This window comes from Lissotriton helveticus, chromosome 1_1 (genome assembly GCF_964261635.1).
Source record: "Lissotriton helveticus chromosome 1_1, aLisHel1.1, whole genome shotgun sequence".
In the NCBI taxonomy this organism is placed as follows: Eukaryota; Metazoa; Chordata; class Amphibia; order Caudata; family Salamandridae; genus Lissotriton; species Lissotriton helveticus.
Window position 1 is genome coordinate 1,742,169,948 of NC_136057.1, and position 25,954 is coordinate 1,742,195,901.

General features: G+C 43.4%; 1 protein-coding gene across 1 annotated transcript in view; it reads right to left on the reverse strand.

Annotated features, from left to right (window-relative positions):
* Positions 1-25,954, reverse strand: part of RTBDN (retbindin) — a 103,264-nt gene that overhangs the window by 6,135 nt on the left and 71,175 nt on the right. Inside the window, exons 3-5 of the mRNA XM_078689233.1 lie at positions 24,131-24,230; positions 16,259-16,387; positions 5,354-5,462 (exon numbers count right to left, since the gene is read on the reverse strand). Coding sequence (XP_078545359.1) covers positions 5,354-5,462; positions 16,259-16,387; positions 24,131-24,230 — 338 coding nt within the window. The remainder of the gene's footprint in view (positions 1-5,353; positions 5,463-16,258; positions 16,388-24,130; positions 24,231-25,954) is intronic.

Here is a 25,954-nt window from a genome sequence, read left to right on the forward strand (position 1 = left end):
CGTTTTTCATTGAGATGCTTTTGGCCATGTTCCATTGGTGCACATACTGCCGCCTTCCATATCAAAATTGCTGTGGATCGCTGTATTTAGCGATTACGCCCCTTCCGATGGTAGCTGCTGCATTGTGGTTGTCTGCAATGTGGTTGTCTCCAGGAGTTTTCTTGATTTTGCACACATTATGGCCACCCATCCTAGTGCCCCACTATACCTAGAAGAAAGGGACCCAGGGCTTATCTGCCGTATGAAAGAATCCTTACCGAAATTGCCTTCCTGGTCGAGAAGTGGAATAACCATTGCTGAACAGGAATAATCACACAATCGTAAGGTGAAAGTTCGAAGTCCTGTTCTCCCTGACCCAAATCATATTTGTACCTGGTCCCTCACATCTGCTCTCGTGGAGGAGATTCTTACTGAAAACTAAAATGCACCTTGGCATACACCAGGCCATAAATGGATGCACTGTATTTGAAAACCTGTCCATAGGCAAGGCCCATGGGGATGATTGTTCAGGACTGATTGATAGTCCCTCTGCTCTGGGAGAAGGGCTACTAGTTTTTAGTTTAAAATGAAAGGAGCTGGCAACTAGGGCGGTGTACATAGCAGAGCGAATACCTGCTTTTCATTTGTGGTTACAGAGTGAGTGGGAGAATGTTAACATAGCTCAGGGAGAAGATGAAGGAATTATATTTTTAGGATTTGGGGAGCTTGCCAGGCAGTATTATTGTAAGAACATATTTAGGCTGTCCTATTTTCAATGTTTATTTTTGGTGGATTTCGGTGGTGTTTTCTCAGTATTTTACAAACCTTTTTAGTGTTTATTGGTGTTTATTCATCTGCCTCATCCCCCCCATAGACAAAACCTGTGTTTTTTCAGTGTTTACAAAGCAAGTTGCTTTCTAGCAGTGATTGTTTTAAAGCACATATTCGATTTAATGGAGAAGTAATACGGAATATGTAGTATCTTCCCATTGACAATGTGTCCAAAGGTCTTACTTTAGATTGTTTGAAGCATAGAAAGTCTGTGTATTGCACTCTCACTCACATCTCATTACCTAGCCTGCTCAAATCACATTACCTCACACGTTCAGTCTGAATGTACTTTGTCTAGTTTACAGAATGGTTAACGCATTAAAAAAGTAAAAGTGCTATCTTCAGAAGTTTTAATACACAAATTCCTGCACACAGCAGAGAGTCATTTACCTACGCCTTTCTACATGTTATGAAATAGTAGGGGTAGTCAACCCTGTCAACAGCATAGTACCTTGTGAAATCTTTACAATTTTGAATTATTCCAGACCAGTTTGTAGTCCTAATTCTAAGGCACCTGAACCTTAATTTTTAAAGCATGTTCATCCCTGCTTTTCTGCACTCTTTGCCCAAAGGTGATGCTGCCTTTGTTTCAACAGGCATAGCTGCCCAATGTCCCCATGGCAACTGTCTCAATTGAAGTAAATCCTGACCTTTTAATAAATATCACATTATACTTTGAGACTTGACAATTTCGTGTTAACATTTTAACTATGTACTCGAAAACTCCAGCAGTAAAGTGCAGCTGGGTATAAAGTCAGTATTAGCTGAAGGTATCACCCTTAACAACGGTAAACCTTGCAGATAGAAATGTTGTTGATATATGGGAATTCTTGTCATGTTTTCACTATTATCCCATGTGCATGGTGACAATGCTCCTTTCACAGGTGCCTGACATTACAGCTAACATTAAAATGATAAAACCTGGGCTGTTTGGTAGTTGATCTGTTATCAATAGTGACCTGTTAGAAAAGGGGTCTGATATATCAAAGGGCTTCTAACCATTTTGTGTTTGTGGGCATATGTCATAGTATATATTGGCCAAGATTCTTATTAACCTGCTATTTCACCAAACAGTGAACGGATTAAACACTGCCAACACATCAAATATGATTTTAATATTGTCAGATTTGCTACAGTGTATAAATAAATAGATTAGACCTAAAAACTGCTTTTAAACCCAGTATCTTTAATACAAACACAAAAACTGGAAGAAACATAAGGAAGACAGATCATTAATTTAGTGGCAGCCCTAGACAACAGAACTCAATCAGTATATTACTAGACCCTTATTTCATACTGATATCTTGTATAATAAAGTTACATCGTATTGGCCCCATCAGAAGAATTAAATATCACCCCTTCACTCTCACTTTCCTTTTCTTTAATGGCATTTTAGCTTGTGGTTGTCCAGGTGTTTAACAGTGTTCATATGTTTACATTGATGATGGTTGGTTCCCTATCGGTGGGGTTTTATCAATTATAGGGTTGGACCTAAAACAGGATAGCCTAAACACATTTTATCTTGGCACTGCATCAAGATCATCCTTTACTATGCCTCTTTACTTTGGAAATAAAATGTATCCTGATACTGTATCAGGCACATCTTCATCTGTGTACTGAAACTGAGATATCATGTTTAGGTCGAAGCCTATCAGACAGCGCAGCTGTCTGGTTGCAAAGACATTGGGGTCATGCTGAAATCTCCGCTAGGTATGCATTCAGCCCATTGCTTACCATCGGCTTTGGGTTTTGTAACTCACAATTGCTTGATTTCTATATGTTGGTTGTATTTGTTTTAGGCTGTCTGTCTCATGGCACTTAGCCTGTTTACCACCTTTCTGACATGCTTCTTGTATTCTCCCACAAGTACTCGCTTTCCGGGAACAATTTTTTTTACCGTCAGGCACTCCACTAGAGAATATGTGTTTTTTAGTTGTCTACCTTGTATGCTATTTCAGGAAGCAGGAAACCTTCTGTATTTCTTTGAAATGATTTTCTTCCTCTTATCTTTCTCCATGACTGATTCTACGTATCTCTACCACTAACAGTTCATCAATCTTGCATGCCTGTGAGGAACAATGTTCTGTGTACCTGTGTCTACACCTTATTGCAGTGTACGACACTCAACTCAACACCTACTCCATTCCACGACCTTCCAGTCTAGTCCACTCTACATCACTCATGACACTAATCCATTTTACTCCACACTACACCACTCTGCTCCACTCTACGCCATTTCACAGCACCCTATGTCCCTTTACTCCAATCTGATGTTCCACTCTATAACACTCTCCTTTAGGCCACAATACTCTACGGCACTACACTGTACAACACTCTCTGCCACTCCACTCTACTACACTCTGCAGCACTCCAGTCTACTGCACTCTGAAAAACTCTACTCAACAATACTCCACTCTACTCTTCTCTATTCCATCCTACCCCACTCCATGCCACCCCATTCTACGCCCCTCTCTCTACTCCACTCTGCTTTACCCTATGCCACCCCACTCTATCCCACTCCACTGTATGCACGCTATGCCACTCCACTCTCCTCTAAGCCACTCTAATCTACGCCTCCTGACATTCTACTCCACGCCAAAGTAGTCCCCTCTAATCCACTACACACCAATCTACGCCATGCCACTCTACTGCATGCCACTCTACTGCATGCCACTCTACTGCATGACACTCTACTGCATGCCATTTTATTGTATGCCACTCTACTCTGTGCTAGTCTACTCTATGTTGTAGCATGCAAGAGACTCGTCCATGCAGACAATATTTCGCATGGAGCATTTTTTGCTTGAACCAGTCTCCTCATTGGTCTCTCGTGAGCTTTTTTACCCAAAGTCACACAAGATACCAGCAAATCACATTCCGCCTTAAGAGACATTTTGCTAATATGATTTCGCCCAGCCTTAGCCTAGTCAACAATCTCTAATGACTCCCTAATGTGCCTCGAGACAAGTTCTAAGCCTGAACTGATGTGACCACACCACTCCTGTCTTAAAGGCCTGGCACCTGTTGCAAGAAAAAATATTCTTTAAAGCACTCTTCATCACCCACAGGGCGCATCACAACACTGGACCAGTTTTTGTCTAATTCATATGTAAGTGCTGCACACAAACGGGAAACAATAGAACATGAATGGCATCGTAATTAGTCATTCCTCTTTGCAGAAGAAACAACATATGTAGAAGATCATTCTAGTTACAAACTTACAAGCAGTGGAACACCCTGCCCAGAAAAAATATGGACAATCAGTAACCATCTAGAAACTAAATAAAAGCTTGGGTTCATGACTCAACCTCTAGCAGACAGCTAGGCACTACTAACTGCTCATAACGGTTTGGCCGTCTTAGGCCAGCCAAACCGACATGTGTACTTAGCATTTCTCCACCAGGCTGTGTTGTACAGCTGAGTGGAGAAAAGCCACAGGCTCCCACTCACTGTCGAAGTGGCAAACCAGGCCGCCCAGAGTAATCCCATCACTTTTTTCATGCTGGGAATACAGAAGCACTGGGATTGGCATCTGGGAGTCTGCGCAGTGTGCACTGGTCAAGGATCGAGAGAGGAGCAAGACGGACCGGACTCAGTGTCAGGTAAGTCTATTTAAAAAAAATAAAAAATAAAAAATAATATATATATATATATATATATATATATATATATATATATATATATATATATATATATATATATATATCTTATTTTATGTATTTACACTCTGCCGCCCTACTATGTTGCATCAGGAACAGCCACCACTGTTTATATCAAAGTGCTAGAGAGTTAAGTCAACAACACCCTGGATGAAGTAGAAAACAATGGGATGGCTCCAAGTTCTTTCCCACAACAGTGCGGAGCCCAATCAAGTGACGCCTAACGGTCAAATATAGAGAAACTTTAATGGTTCTACGGCTGTGTATGACAACAATGTGTAGACGGCAACTGCGTTCATGCAGGATGTATCCATCTCTTACACTCTGCAACGTAAATGCTTTACTGCTGTTGAGTCCCTACGCGGCATCCCTGTTCTGTCTCTAGTCCTTACTCATTGCACTATTTTGTTTCACACAAAAGCCAGTCTGCGACCAACATGCTTTCAATTATATACCGTGGGGGACAGCCAGGAAACTGACAACATTCAGGGCGCTTCTGTGGCCTAGCCACAGGCATAAAGTATTCTATGTGGCGCCGCGGCCAGGGCGACTGACGCTGGAATCTGGGGACCGCGGTTCGATCCCCGGCTCCGGCGGCAGGTTAGCCCAGCACCATGTGACTCTGGGCAATAGCTCGCTTAATCTTCCCGACGGCCCCCAGCGCCTAGAGACCCTTACGGGTGATTGTGCGCTTTACAAATGTGGACTTTACTTTACTTATAAACTGGCCCTATAAGTACCTACTTTGTCAACAATCAAGAAAGTGCTTTAGGCCTCACAAGGTTTATGGACAACGCTATATTGATATCAGTACAGTACATTAGAATCAGAGGACCAGGCATCTTCATCCACTTCCTTCTTAATGGTTGACCTTTGCACCTCACCTGTCCATAGCTGATGCAGTCCCCAGTACAATTGTTTCCATCTGGTCCCCACTGCCAGTCAGAGACCCAGTTGCGCGCACAGGTCAGATCCTCCTTGCATGCGTCATACCTGCAATTTGAAAGAGCAAGATTTAATGATACGTGCATGGATGTGGATAACAACCTTCTCTAGAAAGAAGGTCCAGACAATTATTGACTTCAAAAGAACCCAGAATGGTGTACTTTCTTTTAATCTTTTGTCCTCATTCTGCAATAGATTGTGTAAGGAGTTGTCTGGGACCCTTACATTTCTGGTTCCGACCCTTCACTGCCCCGTGTTTTCGGATCTGTTTGGGACCAGAATGTTGTACTGCACATTAGTTGCTACCACCTACATCATCTGTTATTTTGTTTTTTATAGCCCACCGTGTTGGGCTCCTACTCTAGGCGTGTGTGTGTCTAACCTACAGATCAGACTCCTAGTTCATAAAGACTGACTCAGTCTTTCATCATCCATAAATCAATGAAATTAGTGCAAATGAGGTACGTAGTTTAAGGATGTTACTTAACAGTAACACTCGTTTTATAGCACAAAGCCCTGGAAACCAACCAACCTGCTTTTAACATGTGCAGAACTCTGCTGCTTCTTCGTAGCTCTCTCAGGAAAACAAGATACTAAGATTTCTTTCAGTTCTTACATTGACTCTCTATTTTTGGTGATATTACTTTTGCTATTCTGTTCCTCCCCTATAACTGTCTCTTTAGCAGAGTGTCCCTTGTTGCCCAAGACAAATGTGATCTGTATATTTCCTCTGCATAGCCATTCTTCCACACATACCAACTATATAGTAAGCAGAATTTAAAAAACACAACTCGCAAATTATGTAGCCTTTGTCTTTAGGAACAAGTTTTGCCTCCACTGATTTTTTTTTCTGTAAAGCATCATAAACCTGATATTCAATTGACTGTTCTGTGGAATTTGCTGTTTGTTTATACTGTTTTTTTTAGATCTTGCCTAGACAGCGCTTGCCTTGTCTCTTCGAGACATGCTGTATTCAGGTATGGACTTCGAGGTCTGCCCATCTTTTCAATGGGCTCCTGTTACTGTCCATTGTAAATAGTGGCTTTTGATTCGTCAATAGGTTTACTAGTCCCTCATTAGTACCTTCTTTTATCCTGTTGTAACCTCCCATGAGGACTACCAAAGCAGGACTAGGAACCAAAACTGGGAGCGGCTGAGCAAAAAATGGCCCTGTAACAAAAACGTCCCCAGCCCTAGCGCCTCACCGGGGAAAGGCCCGTGCCCACTATGACCAGTCCGGCCCTGAGAACTACCCTGTTACATGTGTTATTAATCTACATGTTTTAATTACTATTTCCTTAAAGCACTAAAAGGCAGGACACGATCTCCCTCAATGCTTTTTTATTTTGTTAACGAGTTCGGCACACCTCAGCTGCAGTAATGGTGGGCGTGCCTTTTTTTTCATATTTGCCGCTCGCTGAACTCAGCCACATTTCTTTTTTTCTATTTCTTTACTTTTGGTACAATCGCGGCTTGCCCGGCTTTAGCTTTAAACATCTTAAGCTAAAGTATGGGTGCCGCGATTGCGTCAAAAGTAAATAAATAGGAAAAAAAGCCATCTGCACACCTTTTTTTTCTATTTATTTACTTTTCATGCAAGCGCGGCACCCGCGCTTTAGCTTAAGATTTTTAAAGCTAAAGCGGGGTGTGCTGCGATTGTAACAAAAGTAAATAAATAGAAGAAATAAAAGTGCGTCTGTCATTTCTTTTCCATTTGTTTACTTTTGTAGCAACTGTGGCACCTGCGCTTTAGCTTTAAAGATCTTAAGCTAAAGCACGTATGCTGCGATTGCTTCAAAAGTCAATACATAGAAGAAAAAAATGTGGACACATGCCTTTTTTTCTATTTCTTTACTTTTGTTACAATCGAGGCATCCGCGGCCACACACCTTTTTTTTCCACCATGTCTAGTTTATTGTTCTTAATTTATTTACTTTTTATAAAAAATATGTCCAATTCATATTGTAGCAGGCCTCAAATAGTGGATATTTCTCAGTTCATGAAATCACAACAATCATTCCATCTCTACTCTATACTTTTTGTACTTTTAACAATCATTACTATTGAATAAAATCATTTGTCCTAAAAGCATATTCTGTACCATAGTTTTGACATCCTCATTATCCTCTAGCACAAAAGAACTGCATCATTGTCACCGGTTCACAGCACATCTACCATGTGTTTTGGTGGCTTTCTACAGCCTTTGACTACCTTCCTCAGGATGTCTTTTTCATTCACAACCTGATATACATGTACAGATATGGGTCTCGTTCATCCAAGACTAGATTCAGACTTCAAATCGAATCACCCCCATCATTTGTTTAGTTGTCATTCTTGCATTCTCTTCCCCAACAACAAGAAACACCTCACAAGAGGCCTTCTAATTGGTGAAAGCTTGGTAGCATCTTGGATGAATCATTGTTTATTGTCTTCTGCACTGGTGGATGTTTAGAAATCTAATGCTTTCTTGCAGGATGGCATAGTTTTTAAATCACAAGAGGTATCTTTCCTGTATCTTTTGCTTTTAGTGTCACGGATAGTAGCCTATAGCATGTAGGGTTACGGATTAACTCTTTGGTATAGGAAGCAGAAACAGTGCGTTGGAACATTAAATACAAAGCTGACTTTAAAAAACAATATATTTGTATTTGAGTTTGAGAATGACACAAAGTTGTCACATAAACATATAAAACAGAAAAAAAGAAGCAATATTCCCCCCCACGCACTTCCTCTTCCCACCCATCTGAGATTCCATGAAACAAACATATTATATTGGATTAATCTTTTAATTACTGTCCCAGCATCCAGGATAGGCTTCCTTGGTGTCTGTGTTCACCTCTTTACCTTGGGAGTGTCACACCACTTTCAGATTCTATTTTATAATTTCCTAATTCCTACATCTCTAATCTCCTGCCGGCCATCCTTCTCACATTTTTTGAATTTTTGGGGGCATCTTCTCCCTTGTTCTGCGTATGTTCATGCCCAGTATCCAGTCTCGGATTCTGCGGCATGTCATGCTACCCCAGTTTTCGCAATTTCCCTTCTTGCCAGCAAACTCCCTAGATTAATCTGCAGTCTTTTATGGGATGTTACCTTGAATTCCCTCCATATTGACAATAGTACTAATTGTACTGAAAGCATGTGCTTCAGTAGACACTCCTGTGGCATCCTCCAATGTTGTCCCCCCCGGAAAGTTTGGAGTTTGAGGCAGTCCCATAGTGTATGGAAAAAGGTACCCTTTTGTCCAAAGTTTTAAACACATGTCCTCCGTACTCTACATATTTGAACAACAGTGAACTGGTGCATTCAATTCTATGTAGTATATTTTAAGCTGGATGAGGCGAAAATTGCCTTAATAGCCACTTCTTTAGGGAATTGTAACACGTTTCTCCAGTTGACGCTGGCTTTTTAAGATCGGCTTATCTGGTTATGCAATATTTTTACACACGAACAAGCATACAAAAGAATAGGCAATCACCACTTGGACGCCTAGCTGTCTTAAGTAACAGCTCAATTTGGAACCTCTGTCACATTTTTGCAATCATTCTTACATCCTGTTGTAGAACAAATGCCATCATACCTTAATGATACCGAGAACGTGCTGAATCAAATTAAGGATTTAGCTTTTAATTCAACTAAGGAAATCCTGATAATCCTCACTGTAGAAACAATCCGCAGTAACAGCCTCACAAGGCCACGCTAATTGAAGAGTTAGTAAGATCAGCTGATTGAAGGCACATTACAAAAATTAGCTTTGTCATGAACATAAAAGAACTTAGTTTAAGAAGGAGTATTACTAGAACAGGGGCACAACCTTTGACAGTTCGAGGGTCTTAATCTACCTAATCTTTTCCCACTGTTTTGTGACAAAACATTGTCTAATCAGGCTCAGGTCCCTTCATGAAAGACATAGATTTGTGTTAAATTGTGTTAAACTGATGATGTGATGGTAATTTGGACAGGCAACGTGCAGATGCCCGGCACTTAATCAAATTCCTGAACACCATAGATCTGCATCTCGACTCTACTGTTACCATTAGAAGAGTTTGACATTTTTGGATCTGTGAATTACAGCAATGAATGGGTACTTTAGATTGAGTTTTATAATAAACCAACAAGTACGAATTCTTTACTCAGATTTTGTAGCTAACATTCTAGAGCCATATAGGAAAATCTGCCCTTGTTGCAACTGTGGTATCTCAATCGCCTGGACGTCCGAGTATCGTGGTACCATATGTGGTTCCACGGTTCCTGGGTCCCCAGAAACACCACATTAAGCCGCCCGCATGGGTGGGCTGTGAGCTTCACTCACCTGGGGCTCCCTTCCCTTGTGCTTCTGGGCTCCATCTCCAAAATTGAAACCACCTGCCAGAGCTGCCTCTTAAAGCTGCCCAAAAACATGTCAGATTCAGGTTTTTGATATTGTTTCTTTCCCTTGTCCATGATAGCTGGTTTTTTTTTTTTGCAGAGTTTTATATAGCGCGAACTAGACCCGAACCGAATCAGGTATCAGAGCGTGTTTCCAGTTACGTTACATGAGGACACACTTTCATTTTTTAGGCACGGGGAGATTAAGTGATTTGCCCAGAATCACAGGAGGTTTTGGCGTCGTTACCGAGACTCGAACCCAGATCCCCAGGTCCGAGGTCGAGCGCCCTAGCCGTTAGGCCAACTCCTCTCCCTTGATGCCTTTCTGGTTTTCCCATTCCTTTGTGTTTCTTGTCGTGTGACGTTGACTTTTTCCTTTAGAGAAGGTGGAAGCGTCTCGAAGGCACTTGCCTACCACGTATGTGTTTTCACACGTGGGCTTCCGGAAACAGTCATCTTTACAATGAACAGCAGAAGACCCGGGTGGGATTATAGGTAAGCTTGCAGACTTGAACAGGTTAGGACGCCTAAAGAATGGAACTGTTTCCGGCATGGATCCTGGTATAGACCGGGCCGCTGTCTTTCATCTACAAACTCTGGAATTGGACCAGTTAAGGACTGAGAATGGTGCATGCCACGAAGCAGTCTGTTCCAGGTTTTGTGACCTTCCTGCCATCATTGTTCAACTTCTAAGTATTCTAGGGATCCTTGGAGATAATGGGGTTTGGATGGCCTGGTGGTTTTATTTGCCTTTTGTCCTGGACAATTTTCCTCTGACAGAGCCAAAGTGGGGTGTCTGTTTGGTTCCTTGACCGGTGCAGTTCTCGAATGGACAATTCCTTTAGTTGTCACAGAACACCCTTGTTTAAACAATTATGGCAATTTCTTGGCAAACTTCAAGATGATGTCAGAGAAACCAACCGTGAAACTTATGCAGTGGACGCCTTATGTGGACTGTCCGAGGAGAAATTCTGAGGTACTGTCATAGTGTAGAAAGTGTCATGATCTTGCTGCTAATAAAAACCTGGATGGAACGCACTTGGATGGCCTTATTCTGGAGAGGGTTAAAAGAGGAGTTAAAGGATGAGCTGACAAGAGTTCCCAAGGCTTTCTCATTTGCTGAACTACTGAATCAAGTTCTGATTGAACGCAGACTTAAAGAAAGGAGAATGTAAAAAACAGAGTTTCACTTCTACTCATCTTCCCCCAGATTTTAGGCGGACTGAGCCTACCAACCCTTCATCTGACGAACCAGTTCAGCGTGGGTCAACTAGAAGACCATTGTCCAACACCGAGAGGGGTCAACGACATAAGTGAAGCATGTAATGTCTGTTGGGTAAGCCCAAATCACCTTCTGCGTGACTGTACTGTTCAACTTCCAGGCCACAGGGAGAATGACAGATTCTGTTATTTGTAAAGGAAAAGGGGGCAGAAGATTCTACTCTCCTTAAAGTTTTAACTCCTCCAGTGGGTCCAGTTCACACTTGTTCATATTGGATTACATTCAAGCCAATCTCAGGCAGTCCATCTCTGCTCCAGCTTTTTAGATTTGGGGTCTCCAGAATGTACATGATTTTGGGACTTGAGCTGCGCCCAGCGACTCGAAATTCCAGTCAGGAAGAAGTTACCTTTGGATCATGTACAAACAAATGATGGATTTCCATTGATGTTGGATCTGGTGACCTCCATCACTGTTCTCCTTTTAGTGTATTTGGTCAATCATAAAGAAATGGTTGTCTTTGATCTAATCATGTCTCTGAACTATGCCACAGAGCTTCAAATAAACTGACATTGTCTCTCTTTTCTCCCAGTTTTGTAGAGGCAATTGCTATTCAGATGGGGGCTATTGGGCTCCACTGGTACAAGTACTTTCTGAAAAACAATCTTATTCCACCCTGGCCCAGACCTTGTCCATTCCTATGGCTTATTAAGATTTCTTGATTTGCTTCAGAAGCCTTCTTCTGTTACACTCCCTCCACATTGTGTCACTGCCTCCACATAGGGATTTGAATTGTGCTATCGCTACAGTTCCAGGAGCCATAATTCCCTATGGCAGAATCTATTCTATTTTTCCAGCTCGAGAAGCGCGTTCTGAGAAAAGATTTGGATGACAACCTTTGGAATGGCCTAATTGTCCGGTCGACATCCCCTCCTGGAACTCCTCTGTTGTTCTTCCCAGAGATGTCCTAAGACCTAAGAACTTTGAGGACAGTTACCTGTTTCTATTCATCAAGGACATCCTTGAGTCCGTTCAGAGTGATAAATATTTCACAAAGTTAGTCCTCTATGGAGCTTACCATCTGCTCCAGATAAAGAAAGGTGATGAGTGAAAGACTGCCTTTTGGACATGAATATTGATTCATGCCCTTTGAGCTTACACATGCTCAAGTAGTTTTTTAGAGATTGATTAATATCATATTCTCCTTCAAATTAATATTCTGCAATTGGGTCACAATATTGGAGTAGCAGGTCATCACAGTGTTAAGTCAGCCTTGGAACTAGTCCTGCATTGCTCCTAGTGGCCTGCTGTTCACAGTGATGTATAGCTTCATGTTAAATCCTGTCAAATGTGTGGCCGATCTGAAGCAGTTAACGATGAGCCTTTTAGGTTTTGGCACTAAATTTGCTCTATCTGTGGTATCCATCAACTTCTGTCCTTACGTTACCATCTGCAATCTAATGGACCGATGGGAGGGTCAACCAGAGTGTTTAACAGTATCTGAGGTGTTTGTGCAATGCCACTGAAAACAACTGGGCAAAATATTTAACCGTAGCACAGTTTTCGCATAACAACTCTGTTTAGTCTGCTACAAAACTTCTACATTCTATTGTCTCCCGGGTTCCCATCCTCTTTCCTTTCCATCTTCTCCATCGCCCACTCCTCTTGTACCCATTGCTACTGATTTCCTATAGACAGTTGCCACTCCTCTACTGAGATGGAGGAGTGTCGCCCCACTGCTTTTAGAAGTAGAAATGAAGGAAAAATAAAATGAAAAAAACTGGATATTATTATAATTTTATTTGTTCCAGCGTCTTTGTGGGGAGGGGCTGCTCTGTTCTCAGAGTAGGGGAAGGAGTGGTGGCCCGCTCGGGCTGGACAAACAGTCATGCTCACTTTGCATGTTCTCCATGCAGGTTGCCCAGGCCCCCATTTCTGATCTGAGCACCGAACCATGGCGCTCAGACCAATCACAACGCTGCATTGCAGCGTTGTGATTGGTCAGGGGAGCCTGTCTGCCTCCTCTTCCGGCGACGACTACGAGGGACGATGCGGAGAGATGTGAGGAGGTAAGTTTCCTTTTTTCATCTCCCCCCTTCCCGCCCCGCCAGCCGCTACTGCCTATAGAGTCTTGACTCTGATAAGAAAAGTGTATGCCCAGAATTTACAAGATTGTAAAACTGCTATGAAGGCTAGAATCAATAGATTAAGAAGACCGATACCAAACCTTAAGGTGGGAGAGAAGGTTTGGATGTATTCCAGATTCTTGCCCACTAGAAAATTACCAGTCCGGGTTTACCCTTGATTTCTTTTTTGGTCCCTTTGTAATAACCAAAAAATCATTCCTGTTGCCTTTTAGCTTTGTCTTCCTAACATTGGAAGATTCACCCTCCTTTTAATTTCTCCCACATGAAGCATTTTGTGACATATACTTTTCATCTGCGTTCTCCTCCCATCTCCGGTATCAGTAGATGAAAAACTAGGGTACAAAGTTAAAGAGATCTGTGTTTCCTATTTTCAGATTCTGCTTATAGTTCTTTATTCACCAGAAGGGCTGTCCTGCTAGTCAGTGTCTTTGGGTTCCTGCTTTTTCAATCCATGCCTCTAGGTTGGTTTGTCAATGTTTCTGACCTTTCCTTCTAAGCCTGGGGCCCCAGAGGGTGTATACTGTTGCAATCAGGTTGTCTCAGCCACCTAGGTGTCCCAAGAATCGTAGTCCCATGCGTAGTCCCGTCTGTTACTGGGTCCCAGGAAAGACTGCATAAAGCCCTCAGCTGCGGTCTGGGAGTTTCACTCACCTGGGGCTCCCTTTACTTGTGCACCTGGGCTCCATTCTGTTGCTCTTTGCTCCAAAATACCAATCATCTGCCTGAGGATTTGCAACTGCCTAATAAAGCTGCTATGCACCTAGTCCTGTTCAGGTATTTGTTCCTGTTTTTTCTCTTTTCCACTATGGCTGTTTTTTCCTTGATTCCTTTCTGGTTTTGTTATTCCTGTGTGTTTCCTGTCGTGCGATGTTGGATGTAATTTCCTTTTCCTGTTTTCTTACTATAGACAGGCTTTTGTAGTAACAAAGCGGTGTTCCTCCTCTTGTTTCCTCTGAGGATGAGCTGTATTATATGTTCTAGTTGTGAGACCTCACCGTGTAATACACTCACAAAACTGTCTGTGGTCCAGTCACGCTCATTTGTAAACCTCTTGCTCAAACCTGGGCAGCTGTGGCTTCGAGCAACAAGGTTTAAACAAAGGAACTAGTGTAAAGTATTTGGAAGCATCAAACAACAGAATAAGAAAGTAATATAACACAAATGAAATCTGACATTAATTTATAAAGATAGAGTATATTTTTATGAATTTTTAGTTACCAGGATTAACAAAATCCACCGAAGGGTTCTAGAGATATAGATTTTGAGGCAACAAAAAAAATCTCAGCTTTTAAATCCAAAGCGCAACCAAGCACTGGTAACTGTAAAGTTTGGAAACTTTCGAAAATTTTTAAAGAGTTGTGTTTGACTACTCTGGTCTGGAATGAGCGACCAATTTCGACAAGGAGAAATTCAGGGGAGGCAATGAGGAGTATTTGGACACAGTTACCTGGTCACTCAAGCAGTCTCAAGACTGGGATCTGAGGTTCAATGTGCTATATTTATGCCCAGAAAGTGCCTTGGGAGTGATGCGGTCACTAGCCAATGGGCTACCAGGATCGCTACGGCCTTATGACGACTTTCGGCTATGTGTGGCATCTAGCAATCCCAGAGTGCACTATTCTGCCCACTATTTCTGAACCATTCCTTAGCTTTGAAGAGTTTGGCAGCCCACCCTAGAGGTGGGGCTACCTGGGATCTACACAGCCATGGAAAAACACGGTTTTGCAACTAGTTTCCTCTCTCTGTTCCAGTCGCCAGCCCGTCTACCTAAACAAAGTGAAGGAGTTCATTGTACGATGTTGATCAGGCCAATGCAATAGCCTAAAAAAACACAAGTGTCCCTGCATCTGCTGCTTCAAGGCAAGTAGCAAGTGCCAGGAAGATAAATGGGCTATAATAGGGCCATATCATCTGAGTGTATGCGATGCTGCTCTTTCCATTCGTGGTCCATGAGGAACTCCTTCACTTACACACAAGTGGTATGTGGGCTTTTTTGACACATCAGTTTTTACCTGACTAATAAAGACCATTTGTCTGACAGTATCCACTACCCATATTTTTTCCAAGCACTGTGCTTTTGGACCCAATTTTATTATTGAAAATCATAGGTGTGAATTCAGACATGTTCGACAAAGGCCTTGAAAAAGTCCATTAGAACCAAACACGTGTTAACTGTAGGAAAAACGTACTCCTCTTTTGGTTTCCCTGCGCACCAAAATATAGCTTTATGATAAGCCTAACTACATTTGTCTACTGAACTTTAGTGCAATACTGTTATTCTGTGTGCTTCGTTGCCATATTTTGCTCAGTGTTGGAACTCTAGGTGCACACGAAAGAGGCCTGATTGATGAGGTGGAATGGGGACAAGTAACTAATGGCTAAAGACTTTCACCTCACAGCTTTTATGAGCTATTTGTATTGTGTCTAGGATAGAAGATTGAAAGTGCACCTTTATGACCTTGAGTATCTAGAAATATCAGAGCAATTGTTGCATCTCCTCCATAGTGCATTTTTACTTTTTGTCGAGTGTTATCAAATATTAATGTAGTACATATCCATGTTATATCAGACAGAGGATTGTTATCTGAACATTTAACCATTAGACTGAGACCACAAATTGCATATTCCAGGATTCCCAAGGAGAGCTTCCATATGCAACACTAAGGAAAGTTTACATTTGCACCATGCACCATGCACCTAGAAGTCAGTCCTTCCTCCACAGCTACCACCCAAAAGATGCAGGAACTACAATAAAAAAGACGAGGCAGACGACTTGCTCTTAATTGTTTGGGAAGGAGCCAGGGATATAGAACTGGAGTATTAAAGTGTTTACATTTGTGGCACAGTGATGTTATGAGCTGCATATGCAATTGGCAGAATAATGTGAGCTGCATATTTATTTGGCACAATGGTGGCGTGCCGGGCTCTCTATGTATTTGTATTGTAATGAGGTTAGCTTCATGTTCAGTTGACACAATAATGTCTGGAGCTGTCTATGGTTTAGTATCGAGCACCAGAGGTTAAAGATTTTGACCTTAGGTTCTGGGCCATCCCAGAAACCCCTCTTGAAACTCCCTTTTTGGATGGCCTCTGCCTTCCTAGGTACTCACCACTCATCACAGAAGTGCAGGCACAGTGGTACACCCATGATGGCTGTCGGGCGTTGTGGGTGTGGCCAGCGGGCCGCCTGGGGTGAGCAACGATAGAAGCATTCGACGCGCCTTAGGAAACCTTCGCACCTGTGTAGTAGAGAGAAGATCTGGGTATATAAATAGGGCACAGCTTCAGTAATCCAAATGGGCATATAACTGATCCCCCAACAGGGTGATAAAGAATTGGCAGCCACCATGAAGTCTATAACAATGCATACATCAAGCCATTGTAGTCCCATAGCATATACCCAAGACACCTGAACTGTACACACTAAGCTACAATAGACTTGCAGAAATCGGACACCACTTGACCCATGCCAACTTCGACCTGAAGAAACCTGATACTGCATACACGTTGCCTACTTAGACCACTAAAAGCTGACACTGCATGCACGGTGGCAACTTAAAACTTGAGAAAAGGTACACTGCACACACCATGCCAGATTTGACTCCCAGAAACTTGACATTTTTTACACCAGGACAGTGTAGACCAACAAAACGTGAAGCTGCATAAACCTTGGCAACTTGGACCAACAGATACCGTACACTCACCTTAAGTAAGGCTAGGAAGATAGGAGAACTCATCCTATAGGACCTAGGATTACTACACGCTCACAGACTTTGTTGCATTTATCTTTCCTTTAGGTCTTCGGTCCGCCCTGGTTGTCACTGTTTGCGGGGAGGGAGCTAAAGGCTTTACTTTATTCAATATTAGGTTGGAATGCAGCGATCTCCATTTCAGGTCGATTAGAGGTCCAGTGGTACTCTGGTCAGTGTCGGCTCCCTATATAATGGCAGCCAGGCGCGGACGTGCGCCAAAAGTGTGCCAAAGGCAAGACTGTCTGTGCCCAAAAGTCGCCAGGCCGCAGGGACCCTGCACCTTTGACCATTGAGTATGACCCCCTCTATGATTTGCTACACTAATAATGAGCTTAAAAAGCTTAACGACCTGGTGGTCCCGCATATAGGGCCATATGCATGACCACATTTTTCCATAGACACAGAATGGGCTAAACCCTGATGCATCTGGCCCATACTATCTTCAATGTGCTCCCCAGTTTCATGTCATGAATGTGGATTCTCTTCCATTACCAACTTTGGGACCTGGACATCTAGTGATAGGGAAGGCCCTAACCTAGAATCTGGGCGGGCATGTGAAGTAAAGACCTCTCTTCCCAGGACTCAAGATTTCCTGAACGAATCATATGTAGAACTCCCTAGTGAACATCTTACACTAAAAGGACTTTACTGTAACACAAGGTCCATCCCTAAGCATGCGGCAGAGATGTGGTATTTTTGCACTTCTTTGCAACCTGACATTGGATTTGTCACGGACTCCTGGCTGCACCGATTGGCTCTTACTTGTATTCCTATTGCGTTTCCTGACAAATATAAGTTGGTTACACTTGATAGAGAAACCATGAGGGAGGATGAGTTGCTATATCTCAGGGGCGTAACAAAGGCCCCCGGGGTGTGGGGGTCCCCCAGGCTTATCCATACTGAGGGGTGTGAGGAGCCCCCTCAGCATATCTTGGACGGGAGCACCCTCAGTTTTGGTAACGCCACTGTTACAGCTTTCCTGGACTCTTTGAAGGTGATTGTCGATTCTTATCTTCTTGATCGAATGGAGTTATGTGTTTTCAAGTTAGAAACCACTCACGGTGATCTCTGGAAGGGTGCTCTAGTGTGCTGCCCTTCTGGCTCTAAGAAGGACTTTAGCCACAAACTAGCAGAACATTTAGCACATCATGTGCTTGCCGTGGACAATTTCCTCTTGGTGAGAGACTTTAATTATCACACAGAAATTGTCTCTGACACTAAAATTTCCCTCCTATTGACTAATCTCGAAATGATAGCTTCACATCAGAAGGTTGTTGGTCCTACCCGAATTGCTGGCCATACATTGGGCCTCGTCTTTACTAACTCCCAGCACCTCCACATTGACTCCCCAGAGCTCTTCATCTGGACTGATCAGTAGTCCATCAGTTTTCAGATTCTGGTTATGGGTAGTCACCTAAAGCCAAAAAGATTGGCTGTATTATGATGAGACCCTGGAAGCAGTTCCTTCCAGTGTTTTTGAACCAGCCTTTTGTGCTCCAAATCTAGAAAACACTCCAGATATAAATTCTGCTTTAACCATTTTATATAGGTATCCCTTTTAAACAGAGTTCTCCTAAGACCATCAGACATAATGCCACATGGTACTCAGTTGAATTGAGGCATGAAAAGACGAGCTGTAGAAGATTAGAACGAGGATGTTGTGCCTCGAAATCCACCGCTGATAAAAAGAGATATAAATTAGCCTTAGGGGCAAACCATAGTAACATCAGGGAGTGTGTATGCTAAGACTTTACACCATTAGCAGGATTAACCAAGCTGGAAATTCTGCTAAAGAACCGTTGAAGGTACAAAATGAATTTACCAAGCCACTTTTTTGCACCTTATTTATTCCAGCTTCTCACATTTTATGTGATACCCTGGTGAATCATTTTGAGGCGAAAATATATCAGAATTTTTTTTACCACCTAATTACCCTTCACTGATCTGTGCATTAAAAAAATTCTCTCCCCTAGGATTCTTTTGCAGTTCTTAATAAGTTTGAGCATATCAATCACGTGCATGTGTCAGAACTATTTATCAAAGTTAAATCAGGTTCACCTGCAGATCTCTGTCCTCCTTATATAATGGCTGCTCTGTGTACTCTACCCACCCCTACCATCACGTCCTTATTTAATAAATTGTTAACCTCAGCTGTTGTGCCACTTGAGTGATAATCTGCACAAGTCACACTCATTCTAGAGAAACCTGACGTTGACTCAAAAGAGCCTGCAAAAGTTCTGCCTTTTTCACTCTTTCCTGTCTTGTGCCAGGTTCTTGAATTCTATGTGAATAAACAACTTTCATCCTACTTGGAGGACCATCATCTTCTGGACCCCTTAAAGCCTGGCCTTAGAGCTTTTCATAGTACTCAACCAGCCCTGGTGACAGTAGTTGTCTCTAGCAGTCTATCTCTAGATGCTGGAATGCCATCTGTAGGAAAGGGCCCTTTTGTATAGTCACCCTCCCACTTTTTACTCCAATAGTGATGGTAATGACTCTGAAAGTGCACTTAATCCTCCTTCCAAGGCCCCAGTGTCAGTGCTCTCGCCCTAAAACTGATACAAGTGAATTGGCAACCCCAGTTGGATAGGACTTTAACGCTCCCACAAGTCCCTAGTATAAAGTACCAGGGGTACCCTGGGCAAGGGTGTTACAGGAGTCACTGCATTGTTTGTGTGACCCAATTAAACTGATGATAGCAGGACTGCCATTGCAGACTGCAGGAGTAGTGCAAACTGCTAGATCTCAACTTTTCCACCCACCATGTGTGGCAAAGTCAATGCACTATTTTTAATATATGTCAGTCACCCCTAAGGGAGGCCTCCTAAGCCCAGGAGGCAGGGTGCGTAATATTAAAGGCGAGGACATATCAGTTCAAGCTTACATGTCCTTATAGTGGTCTTTACCATTTAAGGCTACTATAAGTGATAATCAGTGGATAGGATAACATGGGCTGGCACCAGTGCATACTGGAGGTCACCAGCTCAATTATGGTTAAGCCGAAATATGTAATATTTGGTATCAAACAACGTGTCTCAACATTCCTAACACAAATCATGTTTCGAATATGATATTTCAAGCACCCAGATGGCTACCTTAGAGGTTGCCCACCTGGTTGCCAGCCCACAGCTGCTGCCGCCAAGACAGGAATCTGTCCCCCTGACAGGAGGTTTGAACTAGCCCAGGAGTCAAACAATAGCTTGGACGGGAAGGAGGTCAAACCTCCCTCCCTGACAGTGGAACATCAAGGCGGTGCGCTTCAAAGCCTTCACCACCTGTTATAAGCAACCAGACTGTCTCCCAAAGGAGGAAACAGCCTTCCCCCAGACACATTTGCACCCAGGCAGGCAGGGAAATTAGGTATTCAGGAGATGCATATCCCCAGGGGCCTAGCCACACATCTAGGGTGGCTACCTGGTCTATACAGCTAAGAAAGGTTTCTGCCATTTTTTAAGTAGCACAATAGAGGATTTTGGGGTAGAAACGGTAACCCACAACTCTGGATGTGGTCAGCTTAGGGGTGGATTAGCTGCTGGGTCTGGTAGCCCATTGGCACCTGTACCCACAACCCTAATGCCCATAAATCTAGGATTTAAAGGCTAACCCTGACACCAGATCCTCAGTTCTGATCTGACTTGCAACAAAGGTCACAAGAAGAGACCTGAGTCTGCGAGAACAGGAGCTGCACAAACAAAAGGTGTGATACTCTGCACCTGTGGCAACCTTCCTGGTACTGCACGACTGTGACTCGTCCTGGACCAAAGATTGGGTCTCCTAGACAGAGGGACCCCTTTGAGAGCCAAAGGCAACTTCAATATCCTCTGGACTTATGACACTAGTCCCCTGCACCCCACAGGTAAAAACAACATACCAGAACCAATAAATTGCTGGCCTTCAGGCCCTTTGAGGGATCGCCCCCAAGAGTAGATAGTTCAATGCATTGTGGGAAACGTAGTCGTGAATTCCAGCAAGTTTCAGGCAGCTACCGGTTTCCTCTGAACGTCAAAATGACTTTCTGCTGACCTTAACTACTGCTTCCAAGACTTAATGCTCATCAAGCCAGCAACCACGCCCTTTACTTGACGCTGCACATCAGGGGAATCCTGCAAAACCTTCATCCGACATCAGCAGTGGCTTGGTTATAGACTTTTTGCACCCGGTTCCCAACCAGCACTGTGTAAGCGGTAAAACAGGCTCCCCCTTGGCTCCTGCTTCAGCTACAAGGACAGCCAGGATAACTCTGCACCCGGGCTTCTTGAAACACATAAAATCGAACTGACTGTCATGGCTTGTTCCTGGGACCCGCATCACATTTACCCTCCTTGGGCTCCATGCAACTCGACCTGCAAGTGATGGATTGTCACTAGTGCTTTTTCCCATTGACCGCAATGATAACAGTTTGCGCTGATTAAATTTTGCTTCTAAAATCCACAACTCCTATTACAGTTATCCAATTGACTTCATTTTGATGTCCACATTTTTATAAAAATCTCCTTTATTTTTCTAAATTCATGTTGGATTTCTTTCGAGCTCTGTCAGTTACTTATTGTCCATGTTGGTACTCTGAAATGCTTAACACATTTTCCTCTAGTAACGCCTGACTTCTCTTTGCCACTTTACCAGGACTGAGCTAAGGATTTATTATTGTGCATCCAAGGGCCATCTGTGGAGTATTGTGAGTATTGCATGGTGAAGCCTAACCAGCATCACCACATAATACTCCACCTTCCTACATAGGCTATGTTGGTCCATCTTGACTTGTCTGCAGCGTTGGATACCGTCTCGGATTCCATCTTTATTCAACTTTATGATAGGTATCCAGGGGACATCCTTAGACTAGCTTAAAGACTTTCTGAACAACAGGACCCAAATGGTCTCCTTTGACACCTTCCATTCAGAGATATTACCTCTGGGTAAGGGGTGACCTAAGGATCGTCCTTGAGCCCCACTCTTTTTAACATCTATGTGGCGTCCCTTGCCCAGATAGTTGTCTTTTTTTTTAATGCTCTCCTAGGCAGATGTTACCCCATTAATCATCTCCTTTGGGCAAAACCCAGATGATGTTAAATAGGTTTATCGACTGCATGAAAAAATTTGCCACATGGCTAACCCATAACTCTCTACAGCTAAGTGGCGACAAGACGGAGATCTTGTTGTTCGGAAAAGCTCAAACTTATTGGTTGGATGATTGATGGCCCACTGAGCTATGATCAGCGCTGTCTCCCAGGAAGACGGCTAAAAATGTTGGTGTCCTCCTTGACGAGGACCTGCCCATGAAGGGTATGTCCATTTGTGGTGCATGCTTTGACACCATGCTCTTACTCAGGAAAGTATTTCAGTGGTTCCCGTTAAGATCCAGACCTCTTACTCAAGCTTCAATAAACAGTTGTCTTGTCTTGACTATGGGAATCCCTTACGGTTAACATCCAATGAGTCACTTCTCTCTAAACTGTGGGCCGTTCAGAATACAGCTGCCTGGTTAGCAAACTTCCTCCAGGCTTACCATCAGCCTCCTCGCTTATTGCTCTCCATTGGCTCCCAGATAGGAAAAGATGCCTGTTCAAACTTCTTTGTCTGAGACATAAATCTTTGGCCGGTTAGGGTCCAGTATGTCGATGGGAGAAACTTACTTACTACTGCTCAGTAGAAACCTGAGGTCAAAAGACAAACTGCTATTGTGCTCCTGCTGTATCTGTACGTCCAGATACGGCGGTCGATCCTTTTCATACTTTGCCCCTTACCACTGAAGCAGGCTTCCCTTATATATTCGCTCCCGTACTGACTTCACAAGTTTAAAAAAACATCTGAAAACCTGGTTGTTCTGACCGGCTGTTCTGTCCTGACTCTGTTAAGCGCAAAGATACTCCTTCAGAAGTGAGTCGTTGCGCTATACTAAATGCCCATAACACTGTACACACCATGCCAACGTAGACTCAGAGAAGCCTTAGACTGTACACATCATTCCTTTGGAGACCCTCAGAAACCTGGCACTGTGTTCATCATGCTAACTTAGATCAACAAGAACGTAACCCTGCATAAACCATGTCATCATAGGCCCACAACAACCTGATACTGCCAGCAACATACCAGTGTAGACCCACAGAAACCTGACATTGCACACGCCATGCCAACACAGAGTTAAAGAAACGTGAAACCAAATGCGCCATTACCAACAGACACCCAAACAAATCAGGCACTGCATGCAGCTTACCAACATCGACTAACAGAAATCTGTCAGTGTGCACACACATCATGCCGGTACAGACTCAGATAAACCTGACACTACACACACTCTGCCAACTTAAACCTAAATGACATTGAGATTACGCACATCATGCTAAACGTGATCTAGAGTGTCTTCACGTGCATACACCCTGCCCACGAAGACATGCGGAAGATTGACACACGATACACCATTTTGCAGTCCCACACATCCCTAACTACCTCAAACACCACTCCAACTTAAACCCACAGATGTTGGACAACACTTTCCATAAGTCAACAGAGACCCCAGAAACCTAACCATTTGCCAAGTCACCAGACTGCTATGACACCAAGCATGGCTTTAAGTGGGATGAAAATATTGGGGGGGGGGGTCTCTTAAAGGGGCGTGGCTGATGCACTTAAGGGCGTGGCTTAAAACATGTAAGCTAAAAATCTGTGCTGAGCATAGTGAGTCGCCCAACTGTTTTCTGTCACTGCATCTAGACATAGATATAATACAAGTAACATTACACCTACAAGCCAGGACTATTGGCTTAGTCAATGGTTATTAGTTGCATAAGATAAGGAACAACTGTGGCTTTGTTGTATATAATATTGAAAATGCTGCTCTTCTGAAATGATGAGCCTGTGAAAATACTATAACAAGTCTCTTTGAAGTTACATCAAAGGCTGTGAAGGGGGGCACTGCTGCAGTTAAGATTTTTTTTCCACCCTGGGGGTGCGGGCAAAAATGAAGAGCCCGATAGGGACCATCTCAGCTCCTGCTTTTTAACGGGCCCACTTAGAGCCCTGACACCATGACAACAAGGGGCCAAAGGTGCAACTGATGTGCAGCCAACATCTTTCCAGGGATCCTTCCGCTCTGCGTCGCTCTTCTCTTACGCAGTCTTCAGTGCGCCAGTTCTAATGGCCCCACTAGAGTTACTGCAATCGCATCATTTCCAGAATCCCACCTGACGCTAGAGGTCGCGACCCCACTGACCCCGCCTCCGTCGGGCTACTTACGAGGCGCTGAGGCTCCGGCAGCGGTTCCAATGGATGTCGTTGACGCTGGACACCGGAAGGCTGGACAGCTCTCGAGCCACGTCCGCTGAGCAGCAGGCGCCTACCGAGGACACAAAGAGGCGGGAGGTTAGACACAACATACCAGGCCAAACAGTCAGCAGAGTTTTAGAAGACCCCTGCCTCTGTACCATATAATCCAGATTAAACCAGCTGCCGCTAAAGAGATTTTGGGCACAGAATGCCATAGCCACCTTTCTATGCTCTGTTTCTGCTCATCTCAGTCGATTTAACAGTGTGTTACTTGGACAGAAAGGCCCCATTTTTATTTAATACACGAAAATTACTGTGCACTCGGCATTAATGACACCTGTGCATTAGCTTCAAAACCACGAATTTCCTTCCCTTGTTGGAATGTGAGCTGAACAGCAAGAAAAGGCGCTTTTAAAGAAGCTTGTTTCAAATCAGAGTGCCTTCTCGGTTGTACCTGCTCACACCCCAGGTTACTGCAGTACGCCAGGGTTGTATATCAATTGAAACTTCCTTTTTTAATTTCGGTTTATAAAAAATCATTCAAAAATAGATATCTTAAACCATTACAAAACAACAGTACTTGTCTTTAATTGGTAAACAATGTAAAAAGTGTTCTGTTGTAACACTGAAAGCATTAAGAGGTCCAGTTTCCTCTAAATTAAATAATGTCTGCGTCTCTTTGATGGTTCATTGTTCTGCTCCTTGTGTCTACTTTCCCATTTTTGATTTAGAATAAACATTAACACTTCTCATCGACCACTCTTTCTCTTGTATCGAAGCGTTGTGAGTAACACTTTGAGACAGCTCTAGGCACTGACTACTTCCTTTCTCCACTTTAACGGATACCATACTAACAAGCATTGGCAAAGCCAATAGGGCTTGCCTTTAGGGGGGGGGGTATTGACTTTTTTCGGGGATGTAGGACAGCATGGCTTAAAAAAAAAAACCTAGAACACGACTAGTCGTCATTTTCTAGATGTTCGCATACCTCAACGACAAAATGACAATTGCTTTTTTCTCATTTTGCTTGCTGATCCGAGTTGTATAGAGGGAAAACAAAAGGTGCCTGGGTGGGGGAACAACACGAATGGAAGGGAAATCAAAACAGAGGGTGGGTGGGGGTCAAGCAAGATGTTGGGTGGGGGGTAGGAGGTCAAGCAACACAGGAGACGCAAGTAGGGGAATCAGCAGTGAGGGCAGGGTTGGGGAGAAGCAACACAGAGCCTGCTGGTGGGAGAAAGATCGAGGGCGCGGGTGGGTCGGGAACAAATGGATGAGTGTGTGCAGTGTGGAATTGGGGGGGGAAAACCACATTAGCTAAAAAGTACTGCGGGAGGAGTATAAGCACAAGCAAGGGTGTGCGAGAAGCACGCAGGTATGGCAATATCAACACAACCGCGGCGGAGGAGAAAGAGTACATGCGGGAGACAGCTGGAAAAGACATGCACTCTAGTCAACCGCTCAAACAAAAAGAAAATAGTTGTGCCCAGAAAGAAAGCAGTGGAAGGACACAAGTAAAGCGTCCATGCTGCACTGGAAGATAGACACACAAAGTGGAAATGAAGGCCGCACGCACTAATAAATGTGAAGCATGCAAATGAGAGACTATGAAGCCAGCCAATGATAAGCCGTGGGTGGGCATTCGGTCCGTTGTAAGCAAACAATATGTCTCACAAGTGACAGTGCATGTGCTGTTTCAGATGAGACCTAAAAAGTAGAGCAGTAGTTCCCTAAATGTAAGCGGCGAAAGTCATCCAATAAAAAGGATGGTAAAAAAGCTATTCTCGATGGGGT